General features: G+C 41.6%; 1 protein-coding gene across 2 annotated transcripts in view; it reads left to right on the forward strand.

Moving 5' to 3' along the window:
* The first annotated feature begins 470 nt into the window (after positions 1 to 470).
* BOD1L1 (biorientation of chromosomes in cell division 1 like 1) overlaps positions 471 to 20245 on the forward strand; it is a 53903-nt gene continuing 34128 nt past the window's right edge. For both annotated transcript variants that reach the window (XM_088021237.1, XM_028087505.2), the window contains exons 1-9: positions 471 to 768; positions 6853 to 6977; positions 10567 to 10757; positions 11476 to 12090; positions 12706 to 12855; positions 15125 to 15291; positions 16572 to 16683; positions 17322 to 17460; positions 18432 to 18504. In XM_088021237.1, coding sequence (XP_087877363.1) covers positions 532 to 768; positions 6853 to 6977; positions 10567 to 10757; positions 11476 to 12090; positions 12706 to 12855; positions 15125 to 15291; positions 16572 to 16683; positions 17322 to 17460; positions 18432 to 18504 — 1809 coding nt within the window. In that variant the 5' untranslated portion in view covers positions 471 to 531. The remainder of the gene's footprint in view (positions 769 to 6852; positions 6978 to 10566; positions 10758 to 11475; positions 12091 to 12705; positions 12856 to 15124; positions 15292 to 16571; positions 16684 to 17321; positions 17461 to 18431; positions 18505 to 20245) is intronic.

Genomic DNA, 20245 nt, shown 5'->3' on the forward strand with positions numbered 1-20245 from the left:
ACGGACAGGAGAGTTTGGATAAGCAGTTCCACCTACGGTTCGCATTATCAATGTCTACGGATTTCTATGGATCTCGACTGCTCCGTGAAACAGAAGCAAGAGCGTCAGGCCTTAATGCCACCGCGATGCCACCCGGCCAGCTCCGCGCGGGCGCTCAGTCGGCCCCCGGCTCGGGGAGTCGCGTGGCTCGCACGCCAGAGCACTCCGGACTCCGGGCTCTGGCTTTTGGAACCAGACCCCGCGGCTCGCTCGGCTTCGTCGCCGCCGCTTCCGCCGCAGCCGGGCCTCGCGAGGGCGCCCGCGGGCGGCGGGAACTGGGCCCTCGCGGCCCCCGTCGCCGCACCTTCCTTGCTATTGTCACCGCCTTTTCCTTTCTTCCCCTGGTTCCCTTTCACTTCCGGGGTTGCTCTGGATCCGCTGGTTCCGTAACAACATCCCGTTGGCTTCCCTCAGGCGGCGGGACCGGTGCAGCCGCCGCCTCCCAGGAGCGCCCGCCCGCCCGGGCCCGCGCCTTCCCTGGCCCAGGCCTCCATGGCCACCAACCCGCAGCCGCAGCCTCCTCCTCCGGCGCCGCCGCCTCCCCCGCCGCAGCCACAGCCGCAGCCGCCGCCGCCGCCGCCGGGCCCCGGGGCTGGCGCGGGTGCGGCGGGCGGCGCGGGGGCCGGCGCGGGAGACCCGCAGCTCGTGGCCATGATCGTGAACCACCTCAAGAGCCAGGGGCTCTTCGACCAGTTCCGCAGGGACTGCCTGGCCGACGTGGACACCAAGGTTCGGGGCGCGCGGGGGCTGCGGGTGTGCGGGGGAAGGGGAAGACCCCGGGGGCCGTCCTCTCCGGCACTCTCCCGCATTGGTCCATCGGCAGGCTGCGCTTTGACTTCCCCAGCTGGGGCTCCTCCTGAGCGCGCCTCTCCGCGGGTTCGCTGTGCCGCCGCTTCCTCTTTGAGCGGCTGCTGGGCGCCAGGCACTGTGCAAGGCTCGGTGCTTTCATTCATTCGCCGATCCTTTCGTTCGTTTAACCGACTAGTGTTAATCGCCTTCTACGTGCAGACACTGCTAATGCGCGTGGAATATAGTGGTGAGCAACACTAAGTCATTGTTCTCAGGGAGACTCGTTTGAAACACTAACGCTAATAGGGCTTTCATCTCGGATAATTTTTTTTTTCGCGGCTCACTTTGTATCCAAGTTATTTTTGCGTCCTCTCTTGAAGATTTCTGGGCGGTAAGAGTCATGTCTTTGTCTTTGGGAAAAAAATTTAAGTGATAATGAATCAACTTATTGGCACTGTGCCTTGCTGGGCACTGGGGGGAGGGGGTGCAAAGGTAAGGAGGCCGACCTAGACAACGAAAAGGTGTTTTAGGGAGGTAGGGACTCTTGTCTCCACCAATGACTGCCTGATTAAGGTAGGTTAGGTGAAGTCACTTCTCTGGGCTGGGGATAGGGTGAAAGGTGGACGAGAGGTGACAGCGGGTATTGAAGGGGAAAAGGACAGGAAAGAAGAGTGAGTGCTGGAGAATAATGGGAAGGGGGGAAAGGTCAGCAAAGTGCTTCCTCGTATGGAAAGAGTTAGGGGCTGGAAGGGGAAGGATTTTGTACCAAATGTCAGAGTGGAAGGGCTGGTAGCAGGAATGGATACACTTAGCTGGTTCTGCAAAGAATGAGCAGAGGACACCAGGAAAGAGCAGTGAGGCGGGTGGAAAACAGAGTCTGGAATTCTGGAAACTCTTGAAGGAAACAATTAAAAAATCGGGGATTGGGGCTAATATCTGGTTGGGTCCGTCAGATTGGAGTTTGATGGAGTGAGGGTTTTCTCAGCACATTCAGCTTTTTTTGAGGAACCTCATTTCTTTGAGAAAGGGGTGTTTGCAGCTTCCACAGATTCTTCCTTGTGACTCAAAGTTCATCAGGATTTGATGAGAACTGCACACAATTCTGCTGTCTCCTCTGGGAAAACCCTCTGGACAATCTGGGGACATCTTCTCTTATAAGGACTCTGGTCCACCTTGTAGAACAGGAGTAGAATGCACCTGTTCACGGGGTTTTTACACCACAGAGAATTCAGTATACTTGGGTATGTTCTTCTACATAAGCAGTGTATAGTTTTCTCACTTTGTTTTAGGGAATATGCACAGCCATCATTTTGAAAATAATCCCTAATTCCCCCCCCTTTTTTTTTCAATGGGAGATTAGACAAGTCCAGGTAGATGTTACCCAAATAAAGCTGGTTATTTGTATCCAGCAAGTAGAGATCTCACTTTGCTGTTCTCACACACTTACAGATCTGTATGTTATCCTTGTGTACCCACATTGGAAAATTAAATATGCTGATGGAGGCGCTACAATAGCTGAGGTTCAACTTTTTCTTCCCCACTAAATGTTACTGTTGTGTGTCGGTAGTGTCCCTGCCAGATCCTCTCAAAGTGGAGTCTGAAAAGCTTTATTGGGAAGGAAGGAAGCACAGTTACCTTGACAATCTAATGAAGCTAGGATCTTCTCCCAAGAAAAATGCACATATACGTATTAAAATACAGTTTTGTAATTCAGAAATGGTTGGCTATAGGCAATTTGTGGCGCAACCTAATACATAGTTTCAAGGAGTTCAGCGACCACAGAATAAAGTCCCTTGTTTTAATGTTTGAGACTAGAGAAGAGTAGAACTGAAATGATACCCCTCCCCTGGCAGAAGAAGATGCCAGGGTATGATGGAAATTCTTTCCTCACCCCTCATGTCCTTTCTCTTTTTCTTCACTCCTGATGCCTGCCCCCCTCTCTTTTTCTCTTTGTCTTTCTACTTCTGTGCCTACTGTTTCTGGTTATCTTGCTTCTCTCCCCCATGACTGTCTCCCTCTCCCTCTTCCTTAGCTTTATAAACAATTATGTAGATTTTAATTTAATTTAAATATTTTTCTTATTTTATAGCATTTTATACTTCCTTTTCTTATTAAAAAAAAAAGACTTAGAAAGTCTCAAAAAAAATACAGACGCCAAGGTTTTCTTTGGTATGAGCTTAACATCCTCCCAATGTGATGAGTGGGCCAGAGTAGACATAAGATGCAGAGGAGCATCACTTTAGTGGCACTGTTGAGACTCAGCTGTAAGAACACCTTATAATTGATACCACTTGTGGTATGATGCTTTTGATCATTGAACCCTGAAGACTGACCTGCTTTGTGTCAAACTCTAACCTGCAGTACATACTATATAAGGTTAGCAGTAACTGGAGTGTCAGTCACATGCATATTTAAGAGTCAAGACATTTGATACCTATCAGGTGCTTTCAAAGAGCAAAACTGTCATCCAGCCCAGTGTGTTTAAAGCAAGATGAAAAGTACCAAAGTCTGCTGCCACTCCAGAAGACCATAAAACCCTCCAAACTGTCCTGGGATCACTGATGGTCCTTAAGCAACCAAGAGAGGGATCTGACCATAGTAGACCAAATCAGCCCTCCTACCCAAAGAACTGGAACCTTGGACATCCCTAACTGATGCTGAGGCTCCTCTGCTTAGATGACTAGTTACCAGATCCCTGGAGCAAGCCGAGAGGTTCCAAAGCTATTCTAACTCTTTTGCTCTGAGGTCACACTGGAGAGTAATGAGAGGGAAGATCAAGAGAGGCCCATCATTCTATCCCAGGCAGAGCGCTCACCAACCAAATAAATGTGACACCTTTCTCGCCAGGTAATAAAGGTGTCACATTTATTTGGTTGGTGAGCGCTCTGCCTGGGATAGAATGATGGGCCTCTCTTGATCTTCCCTCTCATTACTCTCCAGTGTGACCTCAGAGCAAAAGAGTTAGAATAGCTTTGGAACCTCTCGGCTTGCTCCAGGGATCTGGTAACTAGTCATTGTGATACTTTCTCAGTTACAAATGGCTCCTGGTCACTGTGATTATTGCCTTTCTTTTTCTTTTTAGATTTGAAAGGAATATCAAAGACAGAGCATATAAATTTATTCACCCAACAAATATTTATTATGTACCAGGCATTGTGTTAGGTGCCAGGATACAGCAGTGAATGAAACGTCCTTGCTGTTATGGAGCTTGCATCCCAGGAGAGAGAAACAGACAGGAAGTAATGTGTAATAGGTTCTATGGAAGAAATAAAGCAGGGTGAGGATGCAAAGGGTTGCTGATTTGTTTTCAATAAGTTGTTCGGGAAGCATTTCAGTAACATGATACTTGAGCCATCCCTGAAGGAACTGAAGAAGCCATCTAGCTTTATGGGGCTGAGCAATCTAAGTACAGACCACAGCCAGTTTGGAAGGCCTGAGGCAGAACTTGGTGAGGGGGGAAAGTGCTAGAAGGTAGGATAGGAGTGGCCCTCCTGCCCTCCCTTCACAGATCTGACAAGCCTTGGAAGCCATTCTAAGAGTTGGGCTTTTACTGGAGCGGAGAAGCCACGGGCAAGTTTTGAGCCTAAGGACATGATCCAGTTTCCATGTTAGATGGGTTGGCTTTAGGTAATTATTAGTAGTGTCCTCTTCAGTCCTGATGTGGTTTAGATAATAGATTATATGATCACCCTAATTTTGGAAGATTTACCGTAACTGCTCTTAGAAAAATAGACTTTAGTTGGTCAGGAGTGGAAGCAGGGAGATCAGTGACAAATGTAGACAAGAGATTGAGGAGTGCCTTGGACCCGACTGGTAGCAGTGAAGAGGGTGGGACTGGCCAGATTCCAAGTGTATTTTAATGCTAATGCTGACAGAATTTGCCAGTGGTGTGAAGCTGGGGTGGAAGAGAAAGCGAAGAGTCAAGGATGACTCCCAAGGCTTTTGACCAGAGCACTGCAAAAGAAGAAAAGAGAAAGAGAGAACCTCGGAGGGGAGCATTGGAATCCAAAATACTGCTGGAGTCACTAGGCTTTTCACTGGAAGGAGAATGTGGTGGCAGAGTTTACCTGTTGTCATTCAAATTGGAGCTTGCTGTGGAGCAACTAGAGGGCTAAATACACTGTGATGTTTGAGCCCAGTGGTTCCGAGATTGGGGATACTGGAGAGATTTATGTTTTAGAGTCACTGGAGGGAAAGAATTAGTTTTAGTTCACATTGATTTTGGATGAATGGGGCGGGGTGAGAAATGATCTTGAGTGTCTCTTGTAAGATAGAAAATAGGTATCGGCAAAAGTCTGGAAATTGGGAGGGATGAGCGGACATCAGGAAGGGTTGAAACCTTATCATCTGTGCTGGAGATAGTTATCTAGCCATCTCATATAACAACTGCTTTTTAATTGCGTATCTGCCAACCAGTGTGATAAGCTATGTGAAAGGTAAGATTAGGGAGTGGAAGGAGCAGGCTTCCCACTCAGGGGAGAGATAAATCTGCCCTCCCCCCCAAATGCAGCATGCAAGAATTGTTGGAAAGGTGGTATATATAGAAGGAACATGGGGGAAGGCCAGGGGAGCCTACTGTGGGTGTCGAGATAACATCACAGAGCTCATCCTTGAGCCCCGAAGGTGAGAAGTTTGCCAAATGGAAAACAGAGGAAGTGGTAAGGACAGAAGATTGAAAGGCAGGAGAATTGATCTCTGGAATATGAGCTCTGAGGGGTAAAGAGAGCAGCAGCAAATGGCAGAAGATGAAGCTGTACAGTGTTGCTGAAAGTCATTCAGGGATGCCCAAACTCCTCTGCATTAAAAGCCACATGAAAGACACAAAGAACATGAGTTGCGGGGGTAGCCTCTAGGAATGGAGTGTGAGGTCCTCCTGGGGTGGTCCAACATTCCTTCTAGGCAATGTCCTTTTAAGAAGTGGCATAATCTGTGTCCTCTCTTCGGCTTCCCTTACCTTAGGGGTTCTCAGCCTCAGCACTGTTGGCATTTTAGGCTGGGTAGTTCTTTGTTGTTCTGGGTTCCCCTCTGCACTCTAGGATATTCAGCAGCATCCCTGCTCTCTACCCACAAGATGCCAATAGCAGCTCCCTGAGTTGTGACAACCAAATATGTCTCCAGACATCATCTAATGTCCGCTGGGGTGGGAGTGGAGGGCAAAATCTCTCCCATTTGAGAACCTCTACTTTACATCAAATTTAATGCCCAGGTCTAGTGTTACCCTTCTGTGACTTCTCTTGGTTCCATGCCTTTCAGCCCATTTCTGCCATGCCAGTACAGACCTTCATCACTGGAGTTACTGCATCCTTTCCTAAGTATATTTTGTGTCTCTTTACTTTCTCACTGTCAGAAGATTAATCATCAGAAAACTCAACTATCACATACCACTCTGTTCATGTGCAGTGGTTTCCTGTTCTCAACCCCATAATTCCAGACTTCTTATACGGGTACCCAATGCCCTCCAAGCCCCAGCCCCAAGCTGTCTCTAACCTCATATCTCTGCTTTTTTATATTCTCTTACCCAAACAAATTGGATGCCCCCAAATGCTCCTGACCCCACATTTTCTCATCCAGTTTCTCTTCACTTCTGTTGTGGGCTATATGTGCAAGGCCCACCTTTCCGATTGCCACCTTTCCGACTGAGTTGGAACCTTGAAGTTCCAACTCAAATGCCATGTTATCAACAAAGACTTCTTCCTCTGCTCCTCTCCCTCTTTCCTCCAAATCACCTTACACTAATATTTATTTGTGTCTTTCTAGTCCCTTGTCTACAAATAAGAGGTATGTCTTTCTTCTCTGTGTTCCTCCCATCTCCAAACATCTTGTCTTAGACAAAATAAGCAGTATTTGAAGGTCTGTTTTCCTGAAGCAGCATGGTCATAAGCTGAGAAATTTAGTTGCCACATTGATACTATAATCTAAAACACATTGATACTGTTAAAGATACTCAAATTCCTGAGGCTATAAATATTGATACTGTATAACATTGAAGATTTTTAACATTTGTGGTTTTTTTTTCCTCTCTAGCCTGCCTATCAGAACCTGAGGCAACGGGTTGACAACTTTGTTGCAAACCACTTGGCAACTCATACATGGAGTCCCCACCTCAATAAGAACCAGCTAAGAAACAACATTAGGCAGCAAGTGCTCAAGTAAGTCTCTGAACCACAGGGCCCCTAGACCAGCTTGACGATGTCCATCTACTCAGTGATAGGCAGGGACGTTACATGGAAGTCTGATGTTGTTTTATCTGGTTTGGTTGGCCGCTTCATATGTGATGCGGTGTAATTTTAGAGCGTGCTCTAATCACTTCAGGTTTCCCCATAAGTTTTAGCAGTCTGACTTCTCCTGTAGACCTGGGGAACAACCTGAAGGAAGAGGGTGACAAGGTGACTTAAAAAAAAAAACAAAAAAAAAAAACCCTAGGGTGGAATATTAATAGATGGTAAGTGCCAGAATATCCTATACCGTTCATTCACAACTGTTTTCTTGACCCTAAAAGATCAGGCTTTTTTATGCCTCTTTGACAAATAAAAAGACATTCTAGATCATTGCAATTAAAATAATTGCCTCTGATTTGAGGCTGTGTCTTGTATCTTCTAATAGAGTTTCCCCCCCCCTTTTTTTTTGCACTTTACTGTGACTTTTAACTGCTTTTTAGTGATGCTATGGCTAAGAAAAGTGTGTTTGGACCTGTCAGAGCCACTTTTGGGTAAACATAAAGAGAATGAGAAGAGCAGGAATGTTTAGAGGGACCTAAAAAAAAAAAAAAGTGTTCCCAAAAAAGCAGATTTACAATACTGTCTTGTTCTTAAATATAAATATTTGCCAAGACAAGAAGACCTGGACCCTATATCTCTGCTTCACCCTTCCCGCCGCAGGGGTGACTAAGTTATTTAAAGAGTGCCTAGTCTTCCTCTCCTGACAAATATTTACGTTCAGCCTCATCTTTTAGAATGAAACTTGACTTGTAAACCATTAAACACATCCATCTTCTACCTGCCACCTTTTCATGCCCTCTTGTCCTGTAGGAACCTTGCAAGCCTAATAGTGTGCGTACTCCATTGATAGTTCTACGTGCAGGAAGCCCCACAGACAGGACTTCCCACTCTGACTCAAAGACCCATTTAGCCCCAGGTAGTACTAGAAACCAGGAGCCTGGGAGCTCAGACTGTCTCCTACTGCAGAATAGAGGAGGGAAATTTAACAATCGCTTTGTTGTCTACATTTTAGAGGATGTTTGAGGAACCTGTAAAAGAGCTCAGGAGAGGTCAAAAGATGTGGGTTGGGGGTGGGGGAAGCCTACGGACAATGTCAAGGGCACACCACCTGCTTCTGCTTCTACAGAGTACTCCTGATTACCAAGCAACCTAGAAAGGACGGAAGCAGTCAGCAGTTACTCTTTTCTTGCCCCTGTAAAATCAAGCACTTCCAATTCTTAGGGACCAGTATAAGACATTTTCACAGAATCTTGTTTGGTGAGGTGTTGCTGTACCCCATCAGTAAGGGGTTCTTGTGACTACTAGCAGTTGGTGTTGTAGCGTGGGGGATGGGGACTGGCTTCTAGAGACATTTTAGAACAGGGGAAACAGCTGTCTCTTGGATAACTTAGTCATTGCTCTTCTTGGGATATTTGTAAATTTTCTTCTAGCTATGTTATTTTTAAATAAAATATTCTCTTATTTAAATTCCATTAGTAAAGTTATATGTTACTGATTATAACGTTTTCAGGCTTCCTTAAAGAAAGAGTTGTGTCCAACTACTGTTGTAGGGAGGGACTAGCCCCTATAAATACAATTTCAAACAGTTTTTCATACAGACATTGAGAAATACTCATTTGACCACTAGCTTGAACCATCTACAATTGCCATTTTTATAGAACAAAAACTGGCTAATATCAGCAATTTCGAATTGTTGAGCTTAATCATTGATATTCTGACTCAGTAGTATTCTTTTTATGTAATCATTTGAACAACAGAATCTAAAATGCTAGATAGCTCTAAATAATGATCTTAACTGAACAATTTAGAAGAAGACGAGGAAGTAGCTTTAATCAGGAAAGTACCACCTGCTGGCATTTTGGCCTTGCCCTTGGATGGATAGAGGTCTGTGGCTTCTCCCTCTGGTGAGGCAGCTGTGACCACACCACACTCGAGTAAGCCCACTAAGATCAGTGTGGTCAAAGGACGTCCTCCACTTTCAGATCGGAGCTGACCTCGGTGGGAGACTAAAGTCGATAAGGACCGGGCATATAGGCAGAGAAAGAGGCTGCAGCAGTAATTTTAGGGTGGGTGGGTTTTATTTTTTATCTAATGCCTTTGCGTTGTGCCTTCAAACATTTTTAAGATTGCTTGTCCTTTTCTTTTCCACCTGCTACATTTTGAAGGCACCTCTAAGATGTAACAATGTTTGCAGGATTTGTGGGTTGTTGTTTTTTTTATCTTAGAACTTTAAAAAGCAGGTTACCTACTTTGTGTGGTGTTGACTCATTTTTCTCTATGGCCCACATAAGAAGAATTATAGTATCACAGGGTTGCAAGGTGCCTCAGGAAATGGAAATCAAATCCATCCTCTACTCCAGACTGAGCTGCGCTCAAAAATAGCATTGTAATGTAAAAGCAGAAACACCTCCCCCATTCTTCAGAGAGAGCCTGAGGCCTAGAAGCTGGAAGGACCCAGCACCCTGCCCTTGCAGCACTGTCCAGGGAACTTTGGCTCCTCAGGTGGTTTGTTTTGTTTTGTTTTAGGAAGAAACAAGTTTTAGGTACATTTCTTAAATAAATCCTTGCCCTCTTATTTTACTCACACTTTTGTGATTTTCTGCACATTTCAGACTTTGTTGCCCCCTTTGCTCCTCTGTCTCTTGTGTATATTTCTCTAAGCTCTTTCTTCCTCTTTGCTTCTGTGGAAATCAAGGCTCAGTGCAAATGTCTTCTCTTTGTGAAGCATCCCCAAATTATCTTAAACATATCTAATCACTCTTTATTCCACTCTTTCCCTACAATAGATGGTGTGTTGTAGTGCCTATCATCTGGTATTTTAATTGTTTGTCTATTTCTCCTGCCGACCAGGAGAATCAGACCAGGTCTGATTTGTAGTGGACCAGTGACCAGCATGGTGCCTGTTATGGAGAAGACACTCAGTAACATAATTGTTGAATGAATAAATTACCAGTTTTTATAGCAGGAAGATACTAGAAAGCCAGAAGTCTTGTTTTTGTTTTTCTAAAGTTTTTTTCTTTTTCCTTCTTTTTTTGTAAGTTTAATAACGTTACACTCTATGTTTCTTCAGTTTTCCTGGAGATCCTAATACTTATAAAAGGCTTACATTTTTCTGTTTTAAAAAAAAAAAGCTGTAGAGTCCATAGGTTTATTTTATACCCAGAACTCAGCTTTAGTGAACATTTATTCCCATATGCCCTGCCAGGGTTGGAGTAAGGTAGGCATCACCTATAAGTGTGGGCTCTACATAGCGTATTGTGTCCAGTTTTAAGGGTGTTTTGGTTTTTGTTTTGTCTGCTTTAGTATTTCCACTAGTGATACCAGTGATACAAAGTATACCAACTTTGTTGTAGTGTAGTGTATTTCCCACTGCCTGTTCTTTCCATATACTGAGATGTGGATTGGAGCAAATTTAAGGTTGAACATATATGTCGTAGTTACAGTTTTACCTAAAAGTAATTAATGCAAGTAATATGAAATTGTTTTTTTACTTTTCTGTAAAAATTATCTTGTGTTTCAGATCAGGAATGTTGGAGTCTGGTATTGACCGAATTATTTCTCAGGTTGTGGATCCAAAGATCAACCACACATTCAGACCTCAAGTGGAGAAAGCTGTGCATGAGTTTTTGGCCACACTAAATCACAAAGAGGAAGCAAGTAGCAGCACAGCCCCTGACGATGAGAAACCAGACTCTTCCCTCATTACACAAGGTGCCTTGCTTTTCCTCTTGGTCAGTTCCATTGCTTTGCTTCTTGAACCGAGTATCAAGTTAGGGATGTGTAGTTCCTTAATACATCTCTCTCCATGGCTACTCTGGTGAAATTATATTTATTTTAAATATCACCTATTTTTCTCAACTGATAGAGCGTTTCTTTTTTAGATTAATGCAAAGTAATAGACATTTTACTAATGTATTGAGCGTGTGTGTGTGTTTCAATAGAGGAAATAATTAAAATAACTAAAGAAAATTAGACTATTCTCAGATTTGCATGGTGGTTTTCCTATGATTCAGTATTAGAACAGTAGAGAATTTAGAATGTGCTAGGTATTAGTACTGGTATCCAAAAGTCTAAAGGAATATGAATGGTCTCTACATCATATGTGTCTTGTAAAGATGACAGGGGCTTAATTCAGCAGAGGGGCTTATCTTCTGCATAAATTTTTTCTTTCTTTTTCTTTTTTTTTTCCTTAAGATTTATTTATTTTAGAGAGAGAGTGCACGTACGTGCACAAGCATAGGGAGGGGCAGAGGGAGAGGGAGAGAATCCTTAAGCAGACTTCCCGCCAAGTGCAGAGCCCCACATGGGGCTCAGTCCCAGGACCCTGAGATCATGACCTGAGCCAAAATCAAGAGTCAGCCACTCAACCGACTGAGCCACCGAGGCGCCTCTGCATAAATTTTTTCTAACACTTATCTTTCCCTTGAAGGTGTCCCAGCTCCTGGACCCAGCGCTAATGTAGCCAATGATGCCATGTCAATCTTGGAAACCATAACTTCTCTTAACCAAGAAGCCAGTGCGGCCAGGGCTTCGACAGAAACGTCAAATGCCAAGACCAGTGAGAGAGCATCCAAAAAACTCCCTTCTCAGCCAAGCATTGACACTAGTACTGAAAAAGAGAGAACTTCAGAGGACATAGCCGATAAAGAAAAATCTACACCCGACTCTGCCGGGGAAGGACAGGAGACAGCCCCTAAGTCCGAAGAATTTACTGATCTCCCTTGTCCAGTTGAAGAAATTAAAAATCACACAAAAGAGAGCAATAGTTCAATTCTGCTAAATAAAGATGTTCAACAGGAAAGCGGTGACCAAAAAAACAAATCAACAGACAAAGGTGAAAAGAAGCCAGAGAGCAATGACAAAGGAGAAAGAAAGAAAGAAAAGAAGGAAAAGATCGAAAAGAAATTTGATCACTCAAAAAGGAGTGAGGACGTACAAAAAGTGAAAGAGGAAAAGCAAGCAAAGGAAAAAGAAGTAGAATGTTCAAAACTCCCCTCAGAAAAGAACAGTAATAAAGCTAAAAGCTTTGAAGGGACAAAAGAAGGTATATAAAAACTCGCAAAAATCTTCAACTGTTTACACGTCAAAAAGTGTCAATGGGGGGGTGTGAAATTTGCCTTCAAATTTTAATAGCTTTATTTGATACTTGTGTTTCAAAAGCCTGAAAACTCGTATCCCCTTTGCTAAAAAATGAAGACTAAACATTTGTATATTTTCTATGCCGATGTACCAACTCACAAAGTAAATGAAGAGAGAAGCTCTAAACCTTACAATTTAACTTGTAACTTATGCACATACATTATTCCAAGCAACTTAATTCATAGTTGTATATCCTAATCTTTAAAATATTAGTAAATATTACACTTTCTTAACATTTGCTTTTGTGTATGTCATTTGCATCATATATTAGTAGTTATTTTTATAGAATACTAGTTTGCCTTTGTATTTTCTCAAAACAGCTCTACCTTGATACTGGTTACAAATGAGAGATTTCTATTTCTTTTTTTCTTTTTTTTTTTTGAGAGATTTTTATTTCTATAGGTGAAGATCTTTGACATGTACTTAATGCAGAAAATTATAAATGTAATTTAGGAATTGGGTGCTGAATATGTTCTTGTAACAACATGATTTATCTTCGTGTTTTATTTCCTTCTTGAAGATTGCTCTTTGATAGATTCTGATGTGGATGGACTTACAGACATCACAGTTAGCTCTGTCCATACCAGTGACCTTTCCTCTTTTGAAGAAGACACCGAGGAGGAAGTTGTAATGTCTGATAGCATGGAAGAAGGAGAGATTACATCAGATGGTAAAGCATTTTACTTAATAATGCCTTTGTGAAGCTTCCCGTCGAGCATTATTTGTATATTCAGATGGCTATATTGTGAAAGACAGTGTGGTATAGTGGCAAGAGCATGGGACTTTGTAGTTGGAAGATTTGTTTCTGGGTCCTAGCTCCAAGGTTGTCTGTCTGAGCAATCTTGGTAAGTTACTCAACAAGCCTTAGTTCTCCATCTTTTAACTCCATTCTTCAGGCTTATTAGAAGGTATGGATGAGACCGTGTACAGGAAGATGCTGTATGTGTGGGTGTATGTGTCTGGGTGATATTGAGGGAGACGGTCCACAAGACTGCCCTTACTTCTGATACCATTTGCGAATTTGGGGTCCCCAAGCCCACCCTTAGTTTTGATAATTCTCTAGAAGGACTCACAGAACTCACTGAAAGCTTTAAAATTTGTGGTTATGGTTTATTACAGCTGAGGGACACACATTAAACTCAGCCAAGGGAACAGGCACATAGGCCAGAGTCCAAGAAAGTTCCAAACATGGAGCTTCCAGTTGGCCTTTTCCTGTGGAGTCATGGAGAGCATTACTTTCCTGCCATTGATGTCAGACAATATATATGGCTAATTGCCAACCAGGGAAGCTCACATAAGCCTTGATACCCAAAATTTTTGTTGGGGCTCCATCATGGAGACATAGTGTCTAATCTCAGTCCCCAGCCCCTCCAAAGGTCAGGCTGATACCCCATGGCTCTGATCTTCCAACCCAGATCATACTGTGAGATGATTTAGCTTGACCCAAGACCCCCAGGCAAACAGAAACACCTGTCAGACATGACATCCCAGAGACTTAGAGATTACCTCCCAGAAGCTAGAGCACAGTCTTGCCTTGTCCCAGGGCAAGACCATACTTCTCTTTATGCTTACTGTATTCCAGGCATTGTGCTCTGTGTACTAGCTGCTGTAATCCTCACAACGGTCCTGGGAAGTAGGTCCCAGTGAGGAAACAGTCACCAAGAGAAGGGCTCCTGTCCGGGGTCATGCAGCTATTGAGCTCCGGTGCCTATTTCAAATCTGAGTCTGGGCTTCTAACCAACATTTTGTGCTGCTCTGTATCACATGATTAAGTTCTGCTTATGACCTTTCTTTAAAAATCAAATATTTGCAACTACTTGTAAGTAGCATCTTGTAAATTTGCTGTTGGCTTTTGGATAGAACACCTAGAGGAGAATAAGTAGGTGCTTTTAATTCCATGGAAATATTTTTCAGTATCTCCATTTTGCATTCTTAGTAGCCCCAGGATGACCATTTCAAAAAGCAACATAGGTACTCATCTGCTTTTCATACCTCCTTGTGAGGTCAGTTCTGTAGGCTCTATGTAGGATGATGAATGGCACTCATCCTGTGAGCACCCCACTTTCTGAAGCTGACTAAAATTCTTGTTCTAGGTGCTTTAATGGGGCTTTTCAAGTATTTTCCTGGACAGGACTAGGTTTTCTATGTATGCGATCCAAAAAGTAATAAGGTGATTATTTTGAGAGTACTAAGTGGTAGAAAATGAAAACCTTGTTTACAAGTTTCCTACTTAGCTGTGTCATGGGGCAACATACCCACCTTCCTAGGATAGAGATGTTCTAATTTTTTTTAAGATTTTATTTATTGATTTGAGAGAGAGAGCATGAGCAGGGGGAGGGGCAAAGGGAGAGGGAGAAGCAGTCTCCACGCTGAGCAGGGAGCCTGACTCGGTGGCTTAATTAATCCCAGGACCCTGAGATCATGACCTGAGCTGAAGTCAGATGCTAAACCGACTGAGCCACCCAGGTGCCCCAAGGTAGAGGGGTTTTAGTATATACTTGGTGTAGGGCCAGTTATCGACTCTTGACTCTTGTATCATTAAAATCTCAAATTAAACAAAAATCTCAAGCCCACTTTAAAGTGTGGCTTCAAGTAAATTTATTCACTTTTATAGTGGTAGAACATTCATACCAAGTCCACTGACATACAAATGAGAATTAACTATTTGTCAAGGAATCGTAAATGGTGATAAGATCAGATTTTTCTTCACTTTCTTTATGTGTGAAGAGCTAATTGTAAGAAATAAATTAAGATATGGATTACAGCCTTTAAAAATGTTTATTTCTGATTTTTTATATACTGATACTTCCCATCGGACCTACAAATACACTTGAACTCCATGGGTACTGTTTTTGCCACTTGATGTTGATCAAGCATAGTGTTGATTTTATTGGTCATTTACAGGAGGAGCACTCCTTTTTCTATTGGCTTTCTTCCAGATGAGGAGAAGAACAAACAGAACAAAACAAAAATTCAAACCAGTGATCCCAGTGAAGGAAAAGCAAAAAGTGTACGGCACGCTTATGTTCACAAACCATATCTTTACTCAAAGTATTACAGTGATTCTGACGATGAGCTTACTGTAGAACAACGGCGCCAGTCAATTGTAAGTCAGACTCGATCTGTTGCTCTTTTAACCTATTCAGCTGGGTTGACAAACTTGGCTAGTCTGTGTGCAAGGTACTGGGAAGCACACTAAACTGACATGTTGGTTTTGCCTTCAGGAACCTGCCATTTAATGAGGCAGAACAGACATAAACATGAGACATAGGTGTTTGTGTCATTATGATCAATAGTGAGAACTTGGTAACGAATGCTTCACAGTGTGGACATGTTTGAATCCAGTGTGGATTGAGTCATCCAGAGAGGATACGCAGCCATCAACATACTATGAAGGGGGGGCAGTCTACATATTTTCTAGTTACAAGAGGGGTCCTTGGATTATTAACAGCTTCATAGAGAAAAAAATTGCCACCTCATGTGTGTACATGTTTTAAGATGACCTAACAGTTTTAGAAACATTAAAATACGGAATTGCACATTTTAGAATGAGGAAATATTGCACAGAAAAATTATTTGAAGGAAATAGAAATGCTAGTAGGTAGTGTCTTATCTCTTGAGAAACTTGCTTCATCAGGAGGTAACGCTTATACTTAGGGTTTTTGGCACTTTGAGACTGAGTTCTGAGTGGGAAAGGGGTGGTGGGAGTAACCCACAAAGCCTGGATTCTTGGGTTTTTTTAAATAGGAAAGCAAAGGTCCCACACTCAAAATCTGGGTCCTGAGAGCATAACCAGCAAGTTGTATTTGTCGTAGGACTAGCCTGTCTCTTAAATCTGCACAACTTTCTCCTTTAGGAATAATTTAAAAATTATGGAGATTGACCTAGGTATACTTGATGTTATACATATTTTCACAGCTGCCTTTGTTTTTTGAGAGAGAAGGAGAGCAGTGGGGCAGAGGGAGACGGAGAGAGAGAACCCTAAGCAGGCTCCATGCCCAGCACAGAGCCCCACATGGGGCTCAGTCTCACGACCCTGCGATCATGACCTGAGCTGACTTCAGGAGTCAGATGCTTAACTGACTGGGCCACCCAGGTGCCCCCCACAGCTCTCCTTATAATTAAACCAACTGGTTTATTAAACCACCACTTCTCAAAATGATACCTTTCCCATTCTTTAAACTAATGGCAATCTGAAAGAGTAATAGAAAATTTTCACATCAGTCTCTTATTCTTTTGGTAGCTTTCAAATTGTGTAATGAAAATGCACCTTTGCAAAGCCCATTATTTTGTAAGAACATTTGAAGGACAAACTTTTTTTTTTTCGGTGTTTTTGCTTTTTCCTGATAGTCGGTCAAGATAATTGTGAGTATTTTGTGGTTTTAGGCTAAAGAAAAAGAAGAGAGGCTTTTAAGAAGGCAAATTAATAGAGAGAAACTTGAAGAAAAACGAAAGCAGAAAGCTGAAAAGACAAAGTCTTCGAAAGCTAAGATTCAAGGTATAGGAGGTGTTAACTTTAATATTTTAAATATTTTATATACTTCATTATTTTCTAGATATTCATGTATTACTTATGAGATGATTATAAAATGTAATCTAAATTGCATCTCAAAAAACTGCCGTATTAAAAAATTAGTGGGAGATTTCCTTTCTAATCTGATGTGTTGAATCACTTTTTTAATTATATTTCTGTGTCTAAACATTCTGTCAGGTGCCAGCTTATACAACTCACATTATAGCAATTTATTTTCCAGTGGTTGTGGAATGAATTATCACTGGAAAATGAATTGTTAACCTGTGAGTAATCAATCAAGCCTTGCTGGTGATATTAGTAGAATTAATCAATGCTTTATGTTAACTAAAGTGTCAGACATTTATGTGGAATATTTCACTGGACAAAACTTAGTCTGGGCACTGATCCTGTATAATATACAAAAATACGTACATACATATATGTGCATTTGAAATAAAAAAGGTAAGACTCTTCCATCTAAAATATTTTTATTCCAGCACAACTTAAGGATGTTAAAGTCATCTAGCATTTTTACAGTGATTAGAAAATCTTAATGAAAAAGAAGTACTAACACTGTTTATAAACTCTGTTCTGAAATAGTTTATTGATTGTTTCTTTCCTAGGCAAAAATAGTGTAGATTTAGAAGAATCATCAACAAAGAGTGTAGAACCTAAACCCCCCAGAATTAAAGAAGTCCTTAAAGAACGGAAAGTTTTAGAGAAAAAAGTAGCCTTAAGCAAAAAAAGAAAGAAAGATTCAAGGTATGTATTTTATGTGGCAGCATTCCCATTGTAACATTCCCCCAGCATGCTTTCAGAAGAGAGGCATTGACAGGGACAGTAAAGAGCCATACTTTGAATGTTTGTGTCATTATTGCATGTTTATGAAAACTGTCGGATTTCGCTTCTTGTAGCATAATTCATTGTGTTAATATCTATATTTCAAAGCAGTGTATCGTAATCATTTTTGGAGGGTGGATCCCCAGAAAAACGCACATGCATAAACCCACAATTGTTTCTAGAATTTCAAAGTTCTTGGACACTCTAGAATACTCAGGAAGTTATCTCCACTGTGGACATTCAATAACGTCTTATTTACAGTGACTGCATCCATTTTCCAGGCTTGCTAGGCATTCTCTTCAACAATATCTCATGTATCTCCCCATAAACCAGAGGGCTGAACCAAATTCTTACTTATCATTGCATTATATTTAATTCTATAGAATTAGAAAGCTGAAGAGACTCTGAAAGTGGCTCTGAAGTCCTTGGAGCCAAAAGCTATGATCAGGATGCAATTATGGACATTTGTCATAGACTTCAAGGTAGCAGAATCAATAATTTTCAGAACTCAGTGAGAGGAGTCTGCTCTGAATTTTCTTACTGTACCTCATTCCTATTGATCTGAATAAATCCTGTTACCTATTTACAAAAGATCGTAAGACTTTCAAAATCTAATTATAGCCCATAAAATATTCATCTTCAAGCAACAAATTAGGAATTTTTTTTCAAGTATACTTTCCTTTAGTGCCGAGAGTAAGTTAGTCTGTGTCACACTGGGGATTATGTTTGCTTCTGTTGACTATGATAGGAGTTAAATTGAAATCTAACAAGCCTTTATTTATGGATCAAGTGTTTATAATAAAGCAAAACTAAGCTTTTTTTCTTAACCTTCCTGAGAAACACTTACATTTGATTCAAATAAAGTTCATGTATGACTCTTTCTTCCCACTTAGGAATGTTGAAGAGAATTCTAAAAAGAAACCTCAATCTGAAGAAGATTCCAAAGAAACTCTCAAGACAAGTGAGGTATGTCTTAATTAATAAAACCCATTTTAAAAGATCTTTTGTTAGATACAGGCCATTTAGTCCTTTGGAGTAAAACTTAGAAATTCAAAATTTTATCTTTTCCAAGTTAAATTAAAAATCCCTCATCTTCACCATTCTTGAACCCCCATCCCATTATGATCTGAATTCCTCATTTTGACCAGTTGATTCATGTAATCTTTTATCCAGGTAACAGCTACTTTTTTCTACTTTCCTTTCCCTCACCCCCTAGCTCCCCACCCCTGTTTCTTATATTGGTGATAACAAAATTGCTAGTAATGATAATAAGAAAGAAAGGGGAGGTGACGCCTGGGTGGCTCGGTGAGTTAAACGTCTGCCTTTGGCTCAGGTCATGATCCCAGAGTCCCAGGATCAAGCCCCACATTGGGCTTCCTGCTCAGTGGTGAGCTTCCTCCCTCTACCCCTCCCCCTGCTCCCTCTCTCTCACGCTCTCTCTTTCTCTCTTTCAAATAAATAAATAAAATCTTAAAAAAAAAAAATAGAGGGCGCCTGGGTGGCTCAGTTGTTAGGCATCTGCCTTTGGCTCAGGTCATGGTCCCAGGGTCCTGGGATCAAGTCCCATGTCGGGCTCCCTGCTCAGCAGGAAGCCTGCTTCTCCCTCTCCCACTCCCCCTGTTTGTGTTCCCTCTCTCACTGTCTCTCTGTCAAATAAATAAATAAAATATTTTTAAAAAATAAAAAAGAAAGGGGAGGGGGGCTAAAATCCCTCTGCCATAGCAGACCATCCATTTCATTCTCTTGCACTCCTCATCCACAAATGTACATAATTTCGTAGAGTGGATATAATCTTGCAGAATGATTTTAACATTCCCTCTTACTCATGTTACCTTGTAAGCTTCTAATTATTATATTTAACTATTACGTAGTGTTGTGTTGTATAGACATACCATCATTTAAGCATTCCTTAGAGTTGAGCACTTAGATTACTTCCAAGATCTGATCAATTTAGGTAGTAAAAATTATGTTCAATGAATGTTTGGATTATTTTCTTGGGATAAACTTTTACTTTCACTGGGTTTAAATCCTTGTTTACCCTGCCATGTTTATAATTCTCAAGCCAAACTTCTTTTTTTTTTTTTTTTTTAGTAGGCTTCCACGCCAAACCTGGGGCTCAAAATCACAACCCTGAAATCAAGAGTCTTATGCTCTACCATCTGAGCCAGCCAGGCGCCCCTAGTCCCAAACTATATTAACATTTCCAAGGGAAAACTAATAATTTAGAGAATTATTTATTCATATCCAATAAATAATCTTGATTTCTTTATTCACAAATTACAGATATGTTTATGAATAGATCCTGATGTTTTAATGGCATGTTTTAAAATACTTATTCACGTTAATTGGTTGAAACTTATTGTAAAATTAGGTTGATAAAATCCTTGTTCTTTCTTCGATGAATTTTAAAGTATTTTTTAAGACTTCACTGCGCCCTACTCCCTGAGTCAGTAGAATTGCATTAATCTTTGTGTTAAATGATAAGAAGGTACAGTGATAAACTGAGCCAGAGACACAGAGATCGTCTGAGAACTTCATTCCATTATTTGAATAAGAGTAATTACTGGTAGTAGTCCGTGACACTGTACTAAAGTGTGTTTGATCAGCATTCATTCATTAATATTAATAATCTCAGTGCCATACCATGGGGCAGGGAGGAAGGGCCAGATGCACTGGTCCATCACTGTCTTCCTTTGGTTACATAAAC

The sequence above is a fragment of the Eumetopias jubatus genome, unplaced genomic scaffold, assembly GCF_037043125.1.
Source record: "Eumetopias jubatus isolate StellerSeaLion01/CBP00866 unplaced genomic scaffold, mEumJub1_p1.0 scaffold_2, whole genome shotgun sequence".
NCBI lineage: Eukaryota > Metazoa > Chordata > Mammalia > Carnivora > Otariidae > Eumetopias > Eumetopias jubatus.